The sequence below is a fragment of the Cucumis melo genome, chromosome 4 (assembly GCF_025177605.1).
Source record: "Cucumis melo cultivar AY chromosome 4, USDA_Cmelo_AY_1.0, whole genome shotgun sequence".
Taxonomy (NCBI): Eukaryota; Viridiplantae; Streptophyta; class Magnoliopsida; order Cucurbitales; family Cucurbitaceae; genus Cucumis; species Cucumis melo.
Window position 1 is genome coordinate 30,452,693 of NC_066860.1, and position 19,831 is coordinate 30,472,523.

Sequence of the window (19,831 nt, forward strand, 5' to 3'; positions counted from 1 at the left end):
CAAATATCCATAGAAACTACGTAATTTTAAAATAAAGTACAAGTATTTGGTCATTACTATTTATTCTAAATTGTATCGATCAAAATTCTCATATTACAATGGTCATAATTGAATTTGAAAATGACATGTTGGAAGCTTTTGATTAGTGTAAGATGTGTCATAGATGATAGAAATGAGTTGTTGAGAAGTTCACTCATAATGTCTCTTTTGACTTTTGGATGTTATCATTTTGACTATTAATAACAATAAGAGTCACAAAAAAGAAAGAAATGTCCAACATGAATTCCCTTGCATTAAAGTTCATAATCCAGTTGACTTTGAACCAACCTCATATGAGAGAATTGAACAGTGAGACACCTATTTGTGCACATCTCAAACCGATCGCATTTTGAAGATCAACGTATAATAATTAACGTCTCAAAGAGCCTTTTGAAGATCAATATACACTGATTAATGTCTTGAAACGCCTAGATGTTGAATGAAGCTATGCTAAAGAAATTCAATTATCGCTAAGTATCATATAATTGCATCGTCACAACATCGACCACCTTAGACGTCTTGGTTCAATTTGCTTACCTATTTCAATCAAATTAGATAGCATAAACTTTCGAATGTAGTTCCATTGACTTAGATATTAATTACTTTTAGTTTGTTTTAATCCTCAAGTTTATTGAGCTCAAATAAATATTTTGCGTTAATTTTCCTCCCATGAACCGTAACTTTGTTGGCAACAAACACTACTGTCATACGAAGATATGTGGTACATGAAAAGAAATAGAATTTCAGTAAGATGAAACAAATAATATACGTAAACAATCACATACACAATATTGAAAGAGAAAATGGAAAATGAGTTGAGATAAAATGGATTAACATCAAAGTCCCCTATTTCCAACAGAGTTCACAAAATCATAAAAGGTGAAGTATTAAATCAAAAGAAAATACTTAGAAATAAAAACTCCAAAATCCACATCCTCAGCTTCTTCCTTAATAGCCTTCTAAACCTTGTACATCTTCCTCTTTAGTCTCATCTCAAACACTCCTCCATATTTGTTAACGAAAAAGAGCTTCAAGTGGAAGTTTCAACAAAGAAGATAAATCGGTAGCTTTGTTGTTCGATTTCACCCTTGTTTGTTTAAAAAACACCAAACAAAATATAATCAAAATAATTAACATTTGACCTTGATTTCGCACGCCTGTGTCACAATTTTGTTCCAAAACTCAATAATATTTTTAGAGGCTGAGACTAAGAACTAATATTTCATCAAAATTGTTATTTGAACTACCTCGGATAACATAATCTGCAAGAAATGATCAAATATTATTCAAGATTGACCAAAATGCTTATTGAGTGTAATACAAAATCGTAGATCTAACCCCATGACAAGTGAAGATTTTGACCTATCGGGTAATGATCTCTTTGTGTGCTTTAAAGGAGAGGATGACATTCCATGCCAAGGCAAGGATATTAGCTGCAAGGACCTGAAGTCATTTTGCATATACAAGCTTTAGATACAGTACCGTATAATTCGAAACTATGTCATACAGAATTTGTATGTAATAGTTATGCCATTTATCTTTTGATTTTCAGAATGTCTAGAGACTATCATGTAAATTAACATAAAATTTAATGATGGTTCTCATCAGGGTTTCCCATTTTAAAACGTTGTGATCATTTATGCAAAATCTTGGGAAATCCATTTTACTGTGTATCTATAAATCCAGCCAATGAGTGTAAAGTTGATCTCTCTACTACTTCACCTTTTCCTTTATCGTTTTACTAAGATTTTAACACTGTTTATACACTAAAACACTGAATAACAATATGAAAACATTGTGGGGAGGAAGCAGGAAGTCATGGTTAAAAATGATAAGCATGGCCATATCCACTGAATAGGTGGAGTCTTAGACTACCATAGGGACGAATCCTTGGAGGTCTCATAAAATACTTAGCATGCACAGGATCCTTCAAGAACCTTTTTACCTTTTTCAAAAGAAGAGAGAGAAAGAGGGCCCACGAAGAGGAGCCAAACTATAACTGGAAGTTAATCTAATAAAATAAGACTAGAGGATAATTGTAAAAATCCTTATGCAACAAAACTCAAAGGGAGACGTGAAAACTAGCGAAAGACCAAATAGCCTCCTCTTGAATTCTCGTTCCCCTACAATTCCTACTGTTTCTATCAAACCAAAGACTCCATAAAAATTGCAAAACTCGCTCACCAAAGAAACTGACTCTTATCCCGAAAAGGAGCAGAAAGAGACCACCATATTCTGAATCTAAGACCTTGATGACACATGCCCGTTTACACTTTACTACTTTGACTATATATGATGATTAAATTAACAAAGGCAGTGTATTCTGATTTAGTTAGAGAAAATAGCATCATTGCATTTATGCAGTGGTTTTAATCAACAAGAACATACATTACTACTTGAAATATTAACTAAATCAAATGGTAGATAAGAATTGGACTACAAATGGAATAAGGCATACCTGGAATTGCTGCGGAACAAATCTGAAATTGAGAAACTGGAAAGGTATCCAGAGTTTCCAATTAGCCACAACAGAAGAAAACCACTCCTAAAAAGCAAAAAGAAAAGTTATCAAAAAAATAAACAAGATAAGAGAACTATGAAGTATAAGGCTGAAAAGCCTATTAAATTAAAGGTTGTTCTCTTGTTGGAGCAGAAAATTTTTGAATGGCACCTGTTGAAGCTTAGGAATAACATTTGATGGCCGCCCTTCTAGTGTTACTAATCCACTTAGAAAGACCCCAAGGAATACCGGAGTAAAAATGAACTGCAATTGTTAACATTACATTTAGATACAGTACTTCAGGTTAAATTACTTTTTAAGAATATCTAATAGCTCTTGTAAAGATATGAATTACCTGATCGAGAAGAAGACGGACGAATGCACCTGAGGCCCCTGGCAAGGTCACCAACTGACTAAGATACAAGTACCTACATGATTACCTACATTAGGCACGTACTGTAGAAGGATTCAAGAAATTGAAAATGATTTGAAAAAGGATTACAAACTACAATTCATCTTGAGTTTCAGATTGATGTATGGCATGTCTATGAGCATTATCCATTCAAAGCAACAAGAGATTGGTTTATTTCACATTTACATGAATGAATGATTCCATGGCCTATATAATAATTGGCTTTAACCTTTAAGAGAGTTGAACCAACAATTTGACTTTTTTTTTAAAAGATAGTGTAACATCTTCAGGATTTTAACAGGTAACTTCCAAGGAGTTTTCATTCCTAATCACATATCAATTAGCTCTGAAGTTGTAAGAGAAGTAAGAAGAGTCTTGAAGGAATACCAGAAATGCAATGCGGGACCGACTAACACAAGCCCCAAAAGAGAAAATCTGAACGTTCTTCTCAGGTCTGCTGATGGTGCTTCTTCAAAAACAATCTAGGTGAAGATGTTAAGCATTTAGTTCAATAGTTATTACAAGAGAAACAGATTATTAAGCAGCTGAGGCACAAGGCAGTATACAGAACTTTTTTTTTCTATTAGAGTAAGTTAGCAGAAAATCAGTGAGATCAAAGATTAAAATAAATATATATATCCATGGTAAATCATTTACCTCGAAGATGATCCTTCAACATGGCTCCTTTTCTTCAAGAAAATACAATTTCGGTTAAACAATAAATTTAGTCCTTGAAGTTTGAACTTTCAAATTTTTGTTTATCAGGCGGGACTATAAAACGTTTCTACACAAAATTGAAAACCTATCAACCATACATCTTTTAAAGATCAAATACCTATTACACACAAAAGTGAAAGTTTGACAACCTATTTTACAAACATCTTTTGAAGGTGGAGTCCTATTAGACAAACCTAAAAGTTCAAAAACTAAACTTGTAATTTAACCAACCATTAATGTAATTGAATCAACGTAGTGTAATGTGGGTTTGCAAAAATAATTTTACAAGTATTCCAACTAATGTTCCCACATCCAAATTTTAAACTAATAACACTATCTCGTATTTTTATTCATTATGAACAATTTCTGAACGTGCCGTCGTTAATTTGCTTTGACATTCAGTACACATCTTTATCAAGCTTATATGAGTCTCAAAAACTCACGACTATCAGTCAATTGCCACTTCCTAAAATAATGAAACAAAATCTTCAACAAAGCCAACATTGCAAATTACTTGGAAGTTCACAGATTCCAAGAAATATTTTAGGAGGCAAACCTGGCATATTAAATCTCCCAGAGCATTTAGTATCCCAGATGTTATAGATTTCACCAAAGCAGGGTATTTTGCAAGAAGAGTCAAATACCTGAAAAATCAAGATTTCCCCCCTTAAACAAAATTGACAAAAAAAAAAACAAAAAAAAATAAATAAAAACAGATGAGGCGTTGAAAACTTGTTTCTGATTAAATCTTGTAAAAAGAAGCTAAGAGGTCAGAAAAGACGAGATTTTGAATCAATTTCCAACTTACTAGGTACAATTACCTCATAGACTCGCATTCTGCTGAAAGTCAAATGAACTACTGAAAGCAACTAAATAGGACACTAAAAAAAAAACAATTGACACATGTTAAAACACAACACAAGTAAACAAACGCGATAGGTTTTGTCAAAAGATTAATTCCACTAGCGATCAAATATGGATTTTTTACAGGAAAATTATGGTATTGAAAATGTGTTTTGAAAGCAGTATTCTAAAATTTCCAAGTCTGATCACCTCACTCTTATGAAGCAGATTCATAATTATCATTTATCTATCATCTGATGGGCCATGATGCCAATCATATGCAAGAGGAAAGGATGAAATCTAGAGTACAGCATATCCATCCAATAATCCTAGAGTAAAGCATGACTATTTTGTTCATCCTACAATCATCTATTTTGGCTTTGTCCAACTTTGGCAATAAAATTTATGATGGAATGCAAACAAATGCATTCAATTATGATTGGAGGTTGTCCTCATGGCTCATCCCATAAAATTTATGATGGAATGCAAAACCAGCATCCCATATTATATCAATCATGACTCATCCACAGAAGTCTATCTATGACTATGACTACGAATTGGTGACAATTGTGCCCTGATAGGAACAGTATGAAATACATATTAGGGTAGTATTTAGTATTAGCAAGTATGGATGATTTTTTTTTCAACAGCAAGAACTGCTATAGCTGACAAAGAATAAGAATAAAAGAATAAAAGGACATACAAAAAATCGACTTCACAAAATACCCCACTAAATAAAATGTCACCTAGGGAATAGTTACAAAAAAAATTTGAAACCAAAGCCCACATAGAAACAAGAAACCTCACCAAAGATCAAACTGACCGGGGTAAGTATCGATGATTGAAGACTAGAAAAGGTGAGTGATTTATATTAAGAAAAGAAATGCAAGATTCCTGCACTTTGAAACCCTGTCGTCAAGAAGCTGATTGGAACAGTATAAATATCTATTTTATTAAGGTACAATTGAAAACTATGGATGATGAAGGGAACTTAAACTAGATTTTCTTTTGATAAAAGACCAATTTCAATGAGAGAAAATGAAGAATACAAAATTTTGAATGGCAATCTCTCCCATTCGCTCTATTTGTAACCAAACTCAAATAAACTTATGAACAAGCTTCTAATATCCTTAACATTTCTTCACTCATCCACAAACCAACCTTTGTCTATCTCTTCTTAAGTTTATCCACGATCTCATCCTCATAAATTCAGAATTTGTATTTTTTTTTTTCAATTAATGTAAACCAATTAAGCTAGGAGGTGTCCTTTTTCTATCAAGCCATCTGATTCCTGCTCAAGTTTTCCATATTTTCTGTTTCACACCTCCCGTAGTATTTCTGCATGAAGGTGAGTGCTTCCAACCATCCACCCATATCCTATCTAACAAATCCATGTGAAACTTGATTAGGAGAGAGATAAATTATGGAGCATAGCATATCTGGATTTTGTCTTGAAGCAGACTCGAAAGATCAAAGAGATTGAATTGAGACCCCATCAAGTCTTTCTAGTTAGAATTAGACAGAGTAGATGTTGCTTTCTTTATTTTTCATTTTACAGAACATATGAAACCACAAAATGGTGGGGAAAGCCATACCCCAAGCTAAGGAAGTTAGAGAAACCTTTTCCAAATGGAATAAAGATAAGAAAGACTAGTATTAGTATAAGGAGCATAAAATTTACACCGGAGGTCCAAAAGAAAAACTTAACCCTTCTAGAAAGAAAACCATCCAGATTTGATTGCACAAGCCTTCGTCCAAAATTCTCCTTTCCTGCTTAAAAGTATTTTATTTTTAGATTGACTTAGCAGAGATGTACCTCAATTTCTCCCTTTTCCACATCAGAGCATCATCAACCAGACTGATAGATTACAAGATGAAAACAGTTTTCATTGAGTAAAAGATGAAAGATTACAAGAGCTAACAAAGCATTCTCACCTCCCACTAAAGAAAGGAATTCCAACTAAGAGAGATGTTTCCTAGCGAATAATTATTGAAAAGCTTCGAAACCAAAGCCCAAAGAGACATGAAATCTCATTGAGGACCACATCTCACAAGGGTCCCTTTCCTTTCCTCTAAAAACTCTACCACTCCTCGCCTCGAAATATCCCACATAGTAGCAGACACCCCAACAAGTCACAAAGAACAACCTTTCTCTCTAAAAGGTGGATGGAGAAGGAACTCCTCGACTGTGGCTCGAATGTCTCTCAGAGTAGCGATGCAAACACCGAAATCCTGCAAGAAAGAACTTCACACCATCCCGGTACACTGGCAGCCCCAAAAAAAGATGATTCATGTCCTCTTCACTCTTCCGATACAGAATGCAACAAAAAAATCCCACAAGTGTAGTTCTTCCCCAAACCAGCCGATCACAAGTGTTCACACGACCGAGCATACTTGTCAAATAAAGAACCTAACTTTCTTAAGGATATTAATCCTCCAAATAATATCAAACATGGCGGCCTAAGAGGGGAAGGATTCAACAAGAAAGCAAGGGTAGTCTGTTTTCTAATTCCCTGTTAAGTGTTAAGAGACCCATTCCACAAATCTTGACTTTGGTGACTAACAGAGCAACATGTTTTCCTTAGGATTTGTCCAAGTATAACACTTCTTTCATTAGGAGATGAGAGATTCTAGTCAACGACCAACCAAAGAAGCATTTGTTAAGGGAACATACGTGAGTTACAATTGCCAATCCGAAAAATCAGTTGAGCAAGTGTTAGAACCCCCTTTGCTAACTAATTTAAAGGCTTAAATGCATGCGAAGATTAGGATGTTTAAGCTAAGAAACGAAAGAGATATAGATTATAATGATATACATTACCAAGACAAGAAGGACCAGTTATTCCCGCTTTTGCCACTATCCCCTTCACCGCCTCCAGAATTTTCATGACCATAACCTCCATATCCACCATCGCCAGCTCCAGACCCAAACCCATCGCCAGAGCCATCACCAGAGGATGCTGAAATCCGAAAATCCGTAAATCTCAGCGACCCACATTGCATTTGACGCCGACCCACATCATTAAACTCCAATCGATGGTTATGGCGGAAAGAACAAACACGAGTCCCCTTCATTTGAACTGGGGTTTCAAGAATTGGAGCTTGGAGGCCGAAAGCTGAAATGTGTCCGCCATTAAAACTGATACGAGTACAAAGGGTAGGAGGTTTCAGAGAAAGAGTGAGGCCACAGGGAACCATCGCCGTCGTGGACGATGAGAAAGCTAAGAGAACTGAAGGAGAGGAAGTTTTGCAAAACAGAGCTCAGCACTAGGATTTTAAAAATTATAGAACGGAGGAAAATGGTGATTGTTTATTTCGGCTGTCGCCGGCGATAATCAGGCAGAATTTTCACAGAAGACAATGTAGCTGATGACTAGTAAGACTGTCCATTGTTCATTTGCTTTTTGCTCTTTTCCCTTCTTTTTTTCCAATTTTCCAAAGTTAGAATCTTTTTCCTCCTTTTATGACTTAAATTCAATTCGATTCGATTCGATTCAAATATTTGATATCATATGTTTTGAGTTGATTTATTTCTGACTAAATAATTTATCGATCTGTCATTTTATATATTTTGAAATAAGATGGAGAGTATAGTTTTGTAGTCTAGGAAAGAAAGCATGTGTCATACTTTCCTTTATTATTATTATTTAGTATAAGCATGAATCATACCCGTAGCTGCAATACTTAAAAAGAAAAAAAAAAAAGTAAATCAAAATTAAAACAAACTTAAACTAGGTTAAGATATAATCATTCAAATCCAAAGTTAGAAGTTTGAATCTACCCAAATGTTTAAAAATCACTTTCTATTTTTTGTATTTATGTAAGGTCTATTTGGATGAATTAAAAAAAATGTTTTTCTGAATTGTCAATTTCATTTATATATTTTTGATATAAAAATTATTCTAAATAAAAGTACTAGTGCATTTGACAGCTCTTTCGTATATTCGTATAAAGCTTGTGTATTTATTAGATATTGAAAGTGTTTTTGTTAATGTCAAATTATTATGAAAGACGATTATATAAACTAATGATTTAAAATAACAGTCATTGACGTTTTGGATGATGATCATCAAAGTTGGCCGAAATTAGATGTGATGGTAGCAATGATAGTAGCTACCGGTATGAGTTAGTTGGTGACAGTAGAAGCTAGTGTTAGTCGATGGCAGTCACACCACGAAGTGAGACATTGATTTTTAAGAGTGTTTTTTATAATTTAAAGAGTTATACAATGCATTTTAATTAGTTTGAAATTTGGAAATGATATATTACTAATAATAATACATTTGATTCCTATTTGAATTCTCAATCATCTCTATTAAAAGATATCTATGAGCTTCTAATTTCAACGAATTGTTTGTAAACAAACCACAAACAAATATCACTATGAGACTTTATTACTTCAAGTAGGGAATGAATGAACTCTTCCAATGTGTCAGTCATTTACAATCATAAGCTTTTCGATCCATCTTTTGATTAGAGAGCCATTATGTATAACACGATTCCTTGCTTTCTTCTTTCGTGTTTAACCTACCTTAGTCCATAATTATCGATGACACAATTCCTTGTTCTCTTCTTTTGTGTTTTTTCATAATGTGAGTTTTTAAACCAACTCTGACTAATTTTATGGGATAAACAACTTTCTTCTTTTGGTTTTTGGTTTTACGAAAGTACTCTTAACGTTGATTTCTCATTTACTAAATACCAATATGAACAAGTGAATATTTTACTCCATCATTCTCATATAACACAATGCAAATCTATAAAAGTACCCTAATTTCAAGTTTGAGTATAAATCGCAATACAGAAACACACTCTTTTGCTTGTAATTTGGCTAGCATGTTCATGTCCACCATTTATTGGACAAATATCGAATATTTCCTAGTGCAACAAATGTGTTAGACATGTATTGAACACTATTGAGTAGATTAAAAAGACTCATATATGCCAATAAAATATATTTCGAGTGCGAATTACACCAACTAATTTTTTAAGCATATAAATGCATTAGCTCGTTCACTCCAAATTTTCTAATGGTATAAAAACAATATATATTTTTAAAAAATTTTAGTTTAATAAACGTGTCTTTGGCTTGTCCAGGTTTTACAGAAAATGATGGGTCACTATTTGTTCATGTTGTATTCGTGTCTATATCTGTTGTCTATATCTGTTCATCTAAAGCCACATATAACAAGCTCCCAACCAACCAAAAATAGGACAAAAGATTTGATTTTCAGCCATATGGGAGAGATGAGAATAGGATAGAAAATCACCAAATATGAGAGGATGAGATTCTTGTATCAACACTTTCAAACATACCAGATATAACTAAAAAGCTCCATTCTCCATTAAGCCATAGCATAGGAAAAAACTTATACAGTTAAAGTTGAACGGCACATACCTCTTCTTTATTATAATCTGAAGAGCATCAAACATAATGCAAGTGAAGAAAACAGAAGCATGTCCTTTTCCTTTGATCCTCTCAGTAAATCCCTTGAATTGAAGCCAGTGTGATGGTCTGATTGAGGGAAGCAGGCTCAAGAACTTGTAGTCCTTTTTTCAACAAGTTCATCATTTCATCATACAACACTATTCCTTCTGGTTGTTTCTATTCTGTTGCCCATGTTTGTCTCAAACAAAATAACCAAGTTTCTTGGAGTGTCAAAAGACTTTTTGTCCACCAGCGGTCCTTAATAGCCTTTCTGCATCCAAACTTCATTTTCATTGACACTCTTGTTATGCTAGCTCGTAATCCAGAGATGACTTGCAACCATTCAAATAAAGGTGAAATAAAAAAGGTCGAATTCATTCTCCTCCTATCAAGATAAAAGGAAGAGTTATTTTGGTGGACTTGTCAATGTGCTATCTTTTAGAGTGACTTCAGAGGAGCGGTAGAAGTTTTAGAGGGATCGAGAAGTATTTAGGGGAGGTCCGGGTGGCTGTGAGATTTAATGTGTCTTCATGGACAGGTTAATAGAATTTTTTTGGATTGGAGTCCATACTTGTAGTCAGTTAAAGGTGTCCTTTTGCGGACCTTCTTTTTGTAGGTACTTCTAAATTCTTTTATTTTTCCTAATGAGAGCTTAGTTTCTTGTCCAAAGAAAGAAAAGAGAAAAAAAAGGTCTCGAATTTGTTTTCTCCCGATGGCTTTATATGTGAAACCATTGTCAGTTTTGAAGAGTGGTTGCCTCCGTATGCTTTTTAGATCAGCCAGCTTTGTCCATGGATATGCTGCTTCATACAAGCTCGGTCCTACAAAAATAGTTGTAAAAGCCAGGCTCTTAAGCAGCGGCAAGAACTTCAGTGTTGTCTGTTGATTTTACCATTTATGTTAGTAAAGATAAAACTAACATGGACAAAAGGGCTCTTAACCATTTTAAAAAATACTTTAGCAAAGTGCTCCCAAAATAGTAGCACAAGCAAATTGAGGTATCCAGAAATATCAAACAAAAGCTACATTAGTAACATGTCTGAAGTTCTTGCCATAACTAGTTAAGTCAAAAGAACAAGAACGGAGCATAATTAAATCGGTTCAATTATGAAAATCAAACATTAGAACAATCAAACTAGCAATAGTCAATGAATAAAGAAATAAAACGTAACTTCATTTTGAGGATTCATTTTATATCAAGGGGTTCCATATAAAGTGAATACAATTGTTGAACACAACAATAAAACAATATGCTGGAAGCTTCAATTGTAAAAATAAAGTCAATGCAGATAGCAATAGATGCAGTGTAAGTACTGGAGTCCTTTTATACTATTCACTCAAGAAAAGAAGAGTTTTCAAATTTTCATAACCTCATGCCATCCTACTTAATTTACATAATCAAACAAAGTCGAAAGGAAGCTAGATAAAAATATGACAACAAAAGAAAAAGTATTTTCTTCACCAAACAAAGTAATGATTCGAAGTGAGTTAGTGTGATTCTTGAAATGGTGAAAGGCGCTTTCAGTCAATTACAGCACATAGTTCTGAAATCGCTTATATTTTCAAATTTTCAAATTTTCAAGAGCCTCAAATAGATTTTCGAAAAAATAGGAATAATGGAAGTTTAAAGAAATAACCTTAAAGGCTGGTTTCTTTGTCCCCCTTGAGTGGGTGGATTCATTCAAACATCATCAGACAAACAATTTGGTTCTACCATGAACATAGTTCCTTCTTCACTCACCCTTAAACAATGCACAAACCATCAACATTATCATATATTTGAACCACATCCCTCAATCAAAGCCCTGTAGTATTGGCAAGACCCAACTTCCTTCACTCTTAGATAGCCAGTCTCCATTATCGGCTGCATTGTCATTCTCCTTGATTTCCATGGATGATTCCAACTGCTTTGTGTGTCGGCGGCCCAACAAAACAAGGTCCTGCATCTTCCTTCTAACAATGTATATTGGATTAGGCTCTACCAAGCACCCTTTAGCATAAGCCTCTCTAAGGAAAACGATTTGGGTGGTCCCCTTGGTTGATATGTAGAATACTCCTGGGTGCTTCAGTAGAAGCTCGCGGATATTGACTTCAATGGCAAAATCACGCCTAAAATGGACAAGTCGATCAACGTCAACCAGCTTTTCCACAGTCAAGCTCAAAAGCTCATGAAGAACAGCCACAGCTCGCTTCTCATGGCGCTGAACCCCCCCAGAAGAACGATGACCAAACCCTTGTCTCTTCTCATACGGCTGTGTATATGGAAGCCTCTGCCAATTCCTCAGTTTCTCTCTAAAACCTCCTTCTATTATAAACCCAGTTGGGAAATTGATAGGAAATGCATATTTGACATCGAATTCACTCAGCCATTTCTCTCTAAACTCTCTCTCCCTCCATTTTTCAACCTCAGCCACAGCTCCATTCTCATGTTTCTCAACCAATTCAACAATCTCCAAATCAACCAATCTAAAATCATCAGAATACTTCTCAAGAATCGATTCTCTAAACCCATCAGGCAACCCCAATTCCCTGCTGATTAGTCTCAAAGCATGAACATGGAGAGTCCCATTCACAGACATCATTAGCAACTTCTTCAATCGCTGTACAGTCTCGATTTCCATATCATTAATAACATTCTCCTCTTGTTTCATCAAGGCAGTCATCTTTCCAGTGATTCTACAGCATAAATTCCTCCTTACCGGATGAGGAAATACGTCGAACACATGGGGGTACTTATGAAGAAACTCCCCAATTCCGATTCTGACACCAACAATGTTTCTCCAACGAGACATGATTTGTAAGGAGACGAAAGGGCCGCGTTTCCGATTGGTCATGAGCTCGTGGAGTTTGAGGATGACCCTGAATTTTTGGAGCTGGGTTGCGAGTTTGTCGAGCTTGAGGTCCCTTGTTCTGCCTTCTAACCGAGTTTGAGCGCTCACTACTGGCTTTCTCCATCTCTTTTGACAGAAATGATTGAAGGGACCAAATGGGATTCTGGAAAAAGTAGGCTTTGAAAGAAAAAATGGGGATTCAAAGAAAATTTCATACCTCATCGATGAAATCGTACATTTATTGTGCTCACCTAGAACTTGAAGAACAAGCAGGGCAGAATTGTGCCCATACTGTGCTATTTGGGTCCGTTGTTGGATCTAATGTTATTTTGCTGACCATCATCTTTTGTAATTATTCAAATATACACTGTCTTGAGAATATTTATATCTCTCAACTCAGGTGAAGCAATAGGGGCCTTTACAAAATTTGTTATCATTCTTGGCTCTACTCTACTTCGGTGTTAATAGGCACGTAATTTGTTTTTAGACTAGAGGTTTAGACATTCAACCTTACATTCATTATACAACTAACATAGTTGTATGTTCGACTTAATAAATTTTATCTTTTTTTAAAAAAAAATATTTTATTGATAGAGTAAAATAAGGGTTAAAGCACGAATTCTCGAAGGTGATTATAGAAAGAAAAAATAAGATACGAAAGAATTAAAAGTTTAAAAGCATGCTTATTTTTATGCAATGCACTATAAATAGCAAAATCATAAAAGAGATACAAACTAGAAAAATGGTTTAGAAAGGATGTTAGTTTAAACCTGACAAGATTTATAATCTTTTAAGTTGTATAACTGTGATGATATGAACATATCTCTAGCATAAAAAACATCTGATTTGAAGGTTGATAGTATAGACATTATAAAAGTTAAGCTATCAACTTTTCAAAGCAATTTACCTTTTTCAAAAGAAACTTTATTTACTAAAAGACGATCGATTACGCATGTTCTTATCCACATAAATTCCATGAATAAGTTAATTTATGAGTCCAAAAACACATTGAACCCAAAGAGAAAGTAGGGACCGTAACATTATAGACCACCCTGTTACACACTATTTAAAGTATTAACTTTGGCGGATTGACGTTAATAACACACCTTCCTTTGATTAATTGCTCTGACATTCTTACCGATCGTTATATTTTCGATCTTACATTTCAATATATGCCCATAAACCCTACCATAAACCCTAATTTCAAACTTCTCAGAAAGTTCTAAAACAGTATCTAACTGGAAAATCCTCCTACGGACCCGAAAGAGTAGGCGGGAAAATCCGGTGGTCAATTCAAACAATCCAAGAACTTCGCCAGAAATCAGAATCAGTTCTTGAGCTGAATTGGGCAGGAATTTACTCATCTGATCCATTTAGGGCTTTGAATTTCCCTTACAATGCCTTCATTTCCCCCTCCTGGATCTGTTACCATCTGCGAAATCAATCGCGACCTCAGTTAGTATCTAAATCTTACTTTGCTTCTCACTTGTGAAGTTCAAGTGTTCTTTTTTTTTCTATGATTTTGATCATCAATTTTTTTTTGTGAACTTGTTGCTATTTAGTTACTGCCGATTGCCTTTCCGATGATCGGGCGAACGATACTTATGGGAAAGTCCTTGTGAGTAATTATAATTGAAATTTATGGTTGATGTACTTCTGGCTCGATGTTTTTGTACTGGAAATTGGAATTTGGACTTTGTGGTTGTGGTGTTTAACAGGGTATGGTGTTTAGTCCTGTTCCATTTCAGTCCGATTTTTTGGTGTCGCCAACTCCCGAACCGAAGAATGAGCCTAGGAACGATGAAGCAAATGGGGAAATTATTCAACGGAAGGGTGTGATTGCATCTTTGCAGGGATTCATCGAGGGCTCCATCAACCGTTTTTTGCGTCCTAATGATGTAAGTTTCATATTTGTTGATAACGAATAGTGTGATTCAGAAGCATTTCTAAATGCTGGTACACTAGTTTCCTGACTTTGAGGCATTCCCTTACCCGTTTCCTAACATCTAGGCTGTAGCATAGACAACTTTTCCATTAAAGGAAAAAAGAAAAAAAAAAGAAGAAGAAGAAGAATCCTCCAATATCGTTTTTTATAAGGCTAATCCTAGATTATGTTCAATACGATTCACACCAAAGGCACTACAACACGAGTAGAAAATTGTTAGTTAAGGAATATTTGTAAGAATTTCCGCACAGCAAACTGCATTGGATTATGTTGCATATAGCGAAGGGAAAAGACCTACCCTACATATATTGGCAACAAAATTTTGAAGTTCATGTTGCCTTAAAGTTCTTAATTCACGGTGTTTGTTGGAGTTCAACAAAGCCTAAAATTTGAAATGGTGTCACTAAAATATGCCTCCATTGTAATTTTAAGGACGTTCGACATTTATTCCCCTTATTCTTTTGCATGAAAGAAAAGTTTTCTATGTATGTGGCATTTCTTGAGGAAGTTGAACCTTGGAAACTTGACTTGGCATCTTGCTATCTGTGTGAGGCGTTTATGGGGCTTATATCCACGACCAAGCCATATAATACATCTACAAGTTCATGGTATGGCCTAACATAAAAAGAATGGCCTTGGAATGACAATAACTCTATTTACTTTGAAGTTCTTAAGTTGTTAAATATGCAGATCGATCGAAGTTTAATAAATTGGCTGCACTGTGCATTCCAAATTCAAAGCATATGCTTTATAACTTGTGAAAGAAAGTTAAGCACCTCATGCTCACTAATCAATTTTACAGGTAAAATACTTACCAACTGAATATCTTCAAGGAGTGAGTTGGCACCAGCACAAGCATATTATTGCATTCATATCTGGGACGAATCAAGTTGTTGTCCGTGACTATGAAAATGCAGGTCATCAAATCTAGTTCACCATATTATTTGGTTAAGGTTTTGTAATCTTTATTTTTGTGTAGGTATATATAGAAGTAGGTTTGTTGTTTTTCTGAAATTTTTGTTTGTATATAGAACTTGCATTAGTTCATTTCATCTCAAAATTACTTGTGCAATTTCTTTCAAATAATGTGGATTTTTTTTACTCTCTGGACAGAAGGAAAAGACCCTTGTATTTTGACCCATGACTTGCAAAGAGATGTTAAAGTTCTTGAGTGGAGACCAAATGGCGGGAGGACTCTGTCTGTTGCATGCAAGCAAGTACCATAGAGCTGCAATCTTATCATATAAAATAAGCACTATATATCTTAGAACTTAAGAGCATAAAATCATGTCTCACAAGAATGTTTGCTTTACATTAGCGTTTATATTTTAACTTGACTTGAAATCCCTCAACTGAATGTTTTTTCAGAGGTGGAATTTGTATATGGGCTGCTTCTTTCCCTGGAAATGCTGCTTCCGTGAGACCTGGTGCTGTGTCTTTCTTAGGATCATTCTCAAGAGGCTCCGGGGTTCGATATACACTAGTTGATTTTCTCCGAAGCCATGATGAACAGATTAGTGCCCTGTCATGGAGTCCTGATGGAAGATATCCAAATCAATTAACAAATTTTAGTCCTTTGCATAGTTGAATTGATGGTTGGATGATAGTGCAAACTCCTTTCTCTGTGGAAGAATCCATCAAATGATTTTCTTTGACTATACTTGCTGATAATATTTTACTTGCTATATTTTTATTGTTCTTTTCTGTTGTCTCCTCACTGAAGTATTTCAACCTGATACTAGAGATTTCCTTAACTCATTAGCACATATCTCGCATCTGCTACTTATGAGAGCTCTTCTTTTACCATTTGGGATGTGGCTCAAGGTATGTCAGAGGCTAATCTTCTTAGTTATCATTGATAAGTAGATGCTTTTCTTTAAAAGAAGAATAGTACTGGTGGTACGGAAAATGCTTTCATTAATAATATATCAACAATACATGACTTGCCTGGTTATGTTATTTTGTTTCTCATCTTATTTACCAGATGATTAATTAAATTATTTTTTATAATTTCAAATATTTATCTCCCGCCTCCCCTCCCTCCCATATTTCTTTAAGATTTCCTTTGACTTTTGGGACTTTCCAGGGTTGGGAACGCCCATTAGGCGTGGATTAGGGTGTGTATCAACAATCAAGTGGTCACCTACTGGAGATTACTTTTTTGCTGCAAAATTGTAAGTACTAACCAACTGTCTTGTGAACTTTGTTACACAATACTCAGCCAGATCTGTTTTTTTCTGTGTATATAACTCCATTTATTTCGCAGCGATGGAACATTTTATCTTTGGGAAACGAATGCATGGACATCTGAACAATGGTCTTCAACAAGTGGTTTTGTCACGGTACAGAGAAAAAAAAATTGTTTTTATTTATTTTATCTTGTCCAGGGATGTTCCCTTCTCTCTATGTCTCTGTCCATTTCTCTTGCTCGGTCTCTCTTTTGTTCTAGGAAAAAAATGCTTGGTATTCAATTGAAATAATGAAAAATAGACAGGCCGATAGCAGAAGCTTCCAATTTACTTCAGTTTGTCGTGAGGAAAATAGACAAGGATGTAGTAGAAATGCAACACATGATCCACTTAATCCATTTGTTCGCATATAGTAGTTGAAGTGAATACTAATATTGAATCCCATAACTGTATAAGGATAAAGTTCTAACTATGGCAGATATAGCATCAGAAATTTCATTATTAGCTTTCCCCTTCTCTTAGGCCTTCCATCTCGTTATTAGTTTAAGTATTCAAGAATTATCCTGACATAATACCTACCCATTGCATGAAACTTACTCCTTTATTTGGTTCTCACTTTTACCAGTTAAGTTAAAATTTATAGTTATTAGCAATCTTTTTTCTAGTCACCACTATAATTAATGAAGTTTTTTATGAGTTGATTTTTTTGCTTGTATCCCACTAATGAATGTCATGATATCAGGGAGCAATTTGGGATCCCGAAGGACGTATGATACTGCTTGCTTTCTCTGATTCTTCAGTATTGGGTTCAATTCACTTTGCATCTAAGCCTCCGTCATTAGGTATATGAATTGCTTTTACCGTATTTGTTCCAATGTCATGTTATGAAGTGGATTTGTGCACATTGTCTTGCGTATTGCAACTGCAATAATTGAGGTGTTTGGAAGTTTTTCTTATGGTATCTGTAGAAATAATAGGATTTAGACAATGAGACTTTGATGAAAAGATGGAACTGACAGAAATGGTAGTTTCTCAATAGCAAATTAATGAATTTAGGTTAAATCTTAATGATTTGTGATAATGTCATCACTTGGAACGCTTTCCCAGTTTGGATTCAGGTGCATTATGCAAGGTATTGAGTAATGTTCACTTTAACTTTACGTCTCCACCTAATATCCTTACAGGAACAATATTTTTATTGCAGATGTTGCCTGGTTAACGTGATGAATCTATTTTTACCTTCAATAAAATTGCAAAATGTGCGCTAGCCATAATGTTGATCTGATGCATTCTCAATGATTTTTGTCTTCAGTTGCACATCTGTTACCTGTTGACTTACCAGAGATTACTACTTTGACGAACAGGTATATACGTTTCATTTGTTAGGCGCCCATTTTTTAGATGACCAAGATTGTTAACCTTAAAATTTTGACAACTGTGCATTATCCTTTCAGTCAAGGTATTGAGAAGATAGCATGGGATGCTTCAGGAGAGCGACTGGCTGTTTCTTTCAAGGATGGAGACGAATTATATAACGGTCTGATCGCAGTATATGACGTTAAAAGGACACCCCTGATTTGTCCATCCTTAATGTGAGTTATCAACATCAAACTCCATCAACTCAACTAACTTAGAATTTCAACTGACCTGCACGTGCAATTGTTTGAATTTTGTTCAGTGGCTTTATTAGAGGACCTGGAGATAATCCAAAGCCAGTTGCATTTTCTTTCCATGGCAAGTTCAAGCAAGGACCTTTGCTTTCAGTGGTATGTTTCAAAAGAATCCCTTGGCTTTTATGAATGCCGGCATTTATAAAATCAAAACATACGAAACCGTACAGGAATGTTATTTTTGTTTCATCTTATTTCACTTCAAAATTTATTACAATGTTTGTTTCCACTAATTTTGCAGTGTTGGAGCAGTGGATTTTGCTGTACCTATCCTCTGATATTCCGCTCTCATGTGGTTCCTTAGTTGTGGTTCTCTTGAGAAGGCCTAATCTGGGTAGGATTACTGTATGGTGCTAAATCTCGAAGAGAAAGAGGTTATCTAATTCTTCTGTACAGTTTCTGTTGCCGCAAATCCTATGGTACCATCTTCAACTCTTGCTTTTGTTATTAGGAAAAAGAAAAAAGGAAAGAAAAAAAGTTAGTAAGAAAGAAAAGCTCTCTGATGGGTTTGTTTGCATCAAAGTTTTGATGTCGTGGTTATTCTTAGAACTCAAGAACGCACTCATACAACCTATAAAACCGATTCTGTTCAAGTAAGGTCGTGATGTTCAAGTGGATATTCTGATTATGGAGATCATGTTATTTGTATCAAATGTTTGAAATATTAAATAGAACTTTCATTTTCCTCTTTTTTCTTTATTTTTTAATTTTAAGACTACAGATGAAAAATACAAGAGCATACAAAACAAAAAAACGAAAAGGATTTCAACTTAGGAGTATCCAACGACCCCAAAAGTAGTTTACAAATTGGTAATCCTACAGCAAACGGGTCAAGATCATTCTCGAGCCTCCTATAGGAGAATGCTCACTGTGAGCACACAACTTGATAGAAATGTTATATCTTCCAACATACAAGTAACATTAGATTGAACTTTATTATATATCCATAACATTACATTATTCTACACTTATCTACCAAAGCAACACCTTATAATTTAAATATCAAAACAAGAACTAATGTTTGGATTCTTTTAAAGCGATTAAGTTTCCATCAAAATTATACCTCTAACAAATTTCTAGAGAGATGATGGAACTTTTGATCTTAATGTTAATAATACAAACTTTAGGTTAGTTTAGTTGTGCTCAATTGGTAGAGAATTTTTACATGAAATACCGTTTTTTAAATATAATTTAAGTTTATGTTACTTTTAGTGTTTCTATACTTTTAAGTATAACATTTATTTAATCCATTTTAAA

General features: G+C 34.7%; 3 protein-coding genes across 6 annotated transcripts; 1 reads left to right on the forward strand and 2 right to left on the reverse strand.

Annotated features, from left to right (window-relative positions):
* Positions 1 to 1,157: 1,157 nt before the first annotated feature.
* On the reverse strand, positions 1,158 to 8,029 carry LOC103486861 (protein SYM1). The gene is made up of 8 exons (XM_008444992.3): positions 7,333 to 8,029; positions 4,225 to 4,312; positions 3,339 to 3,433; positions 2,895 to 2,967; positions 2,711 to 2,803; positions 2,498 to 2,584; positions 1,402 to 1,482; positions 1,158 to 1,301 (listed from the first exon to the last, which is right to left on the reverse strand). The coding sequence occupies exons 1-7, from the start codon at positions 7,707 to 7,709 to the stop codon at positions 1,402 to 1,404; spliced, it is 894 nt and encodes a 297-aa protein (XP_008443214.2). The 5' UTR covers positions 7,710 to 8,029; the 3' UTR covers positions 1,158 to 1,301.
* A 1,804-nt stretch (positions 8,030 to 9,833) lies between these two features.
* On the reverse strand, positions 9,834 to 13,235 carry LOC103486860 (protein ROOT PRIMORDIUM DEFECTIVE 1). 4 transcript variants are annotated; one of them, XM_008444991.3, is made up of 2 exons: positions 11,681 to 13,235; positions 9,834 to 10,760 (listed from the first exon to the last, which is right to left on the reverse strand). In XM_008444991.3, the coding sequence occupies exon 1, from the start codon at positions 12,990 to 12,992 to the stop codon at positions 11,733 to 11,735; it is 1,260 nt and encodes a 419-aa protein (XP_008443213.2). In that variant the 5' UTR covers positions 12,993 to 13,235; the 3' UTR covers positions 9,834 to 10,760; positions 11,681 to 11,732. The 4 variants fall into 4 exon arrangements, with proteins under 4 accessions (XP_008443213.2, XP_008443212.2, XP_008443211.2 ...); XM_008444990.3 differs by having other exon boundaries at positions 9,834 to 10,818; XM_008444989.3 differs by having other exon boundaries at positions 11,577 to 13,234.
* Positions 13,236 to 13,873: 638 nt separating this feature from the next.
* LOC103486859 (aladin) lies at positions 13,874 to 19,273 on the forward strand. Its single transcript, XM_008444987.3, has 14 exons — positions 13,874 to 14,225; positions 14,333 to 14,388; positions 14,489 to 14,668; positions 15,518 to 15,632; positions 15,829 to 15,928; positions 16,084 to 16,260; positions 16,481 to 16,539; positions 16,802 to 16,889; positions 16,982 to 17,057; positions 17,647 to 17,746; positions 18,217 to 18,268; positions 18,359 to 18,496; positions 18,583 to 18,670; positions 18,816 to 19,273. Exons 1-14 carry the CDS (start codon positions 14,168 to 14,170, stop codon positions 18,876 to 18,878), a joined length of 1,350 nt encoding a protein of 449 aa, XP_008443209.2. The 5' UTR covers positions 13,874 to 14,167; the 3' UTR covers positions 18,879 to 19,273.
* The last annotated feature ends 558 nt before the right edge of the window (positions 19,274 to 19,831 follow it).

Excerpts from the sequence above, each read along its gene's own strand:
- LOC103486861 (XM_008444992.3), bottom strand. The coding sequence starts at position 7,709 with ATGGTTCCCTGTGGCCTCACTCTTTCTCTGAAACCTCCTACCCTTTGT. Across the intron at positions 3,434-4,224 it reads TGGGAGATTTAATATGCCAG|ATTGTTTTTGAAGAAGCACC; the intron begins GTTTGCCTCCTA and ends ATCTTCACCTAG. Across the intron at positions 1,483-2,497 it reads TTGTTCCGCAGCAATTCCAG|GTCCTTGCAGCTAATATCCT; the intron begins GTATGCCTTATT and ends AAATGACTTCAG.
- LOC103486860 (XM_008444991.3), bottom strand. The coding sequence starts at position 12,992 with ATGAGGTATGAAATTTTCTTTGAATCCCCATTTTTTCTTTCAAAGCCT.
- LOC103486859 (XM_008444987.3), top strand. The coding sequence starts at position 14,168 with ATGCCTTCATTTCCCCCTCCTGGATCTGTTACCATCTGCGAAATCAAT. Across the intron at positions 14,669-15,517 it reads GTTTTTTGCGTCCTAATGAT|GTAAAATACTTACCAACTGA; the intron begins GTAAGTTTCATA and ends TCAATTTTACAG. Across the intron at positions 16,261-16,480 it reads TCATGGAGTCCTGATGGAAG|ATATCTCGCATCTGCTACTT; the intron begins ATATCCAAATCA and ends ACTCATTAGCAC.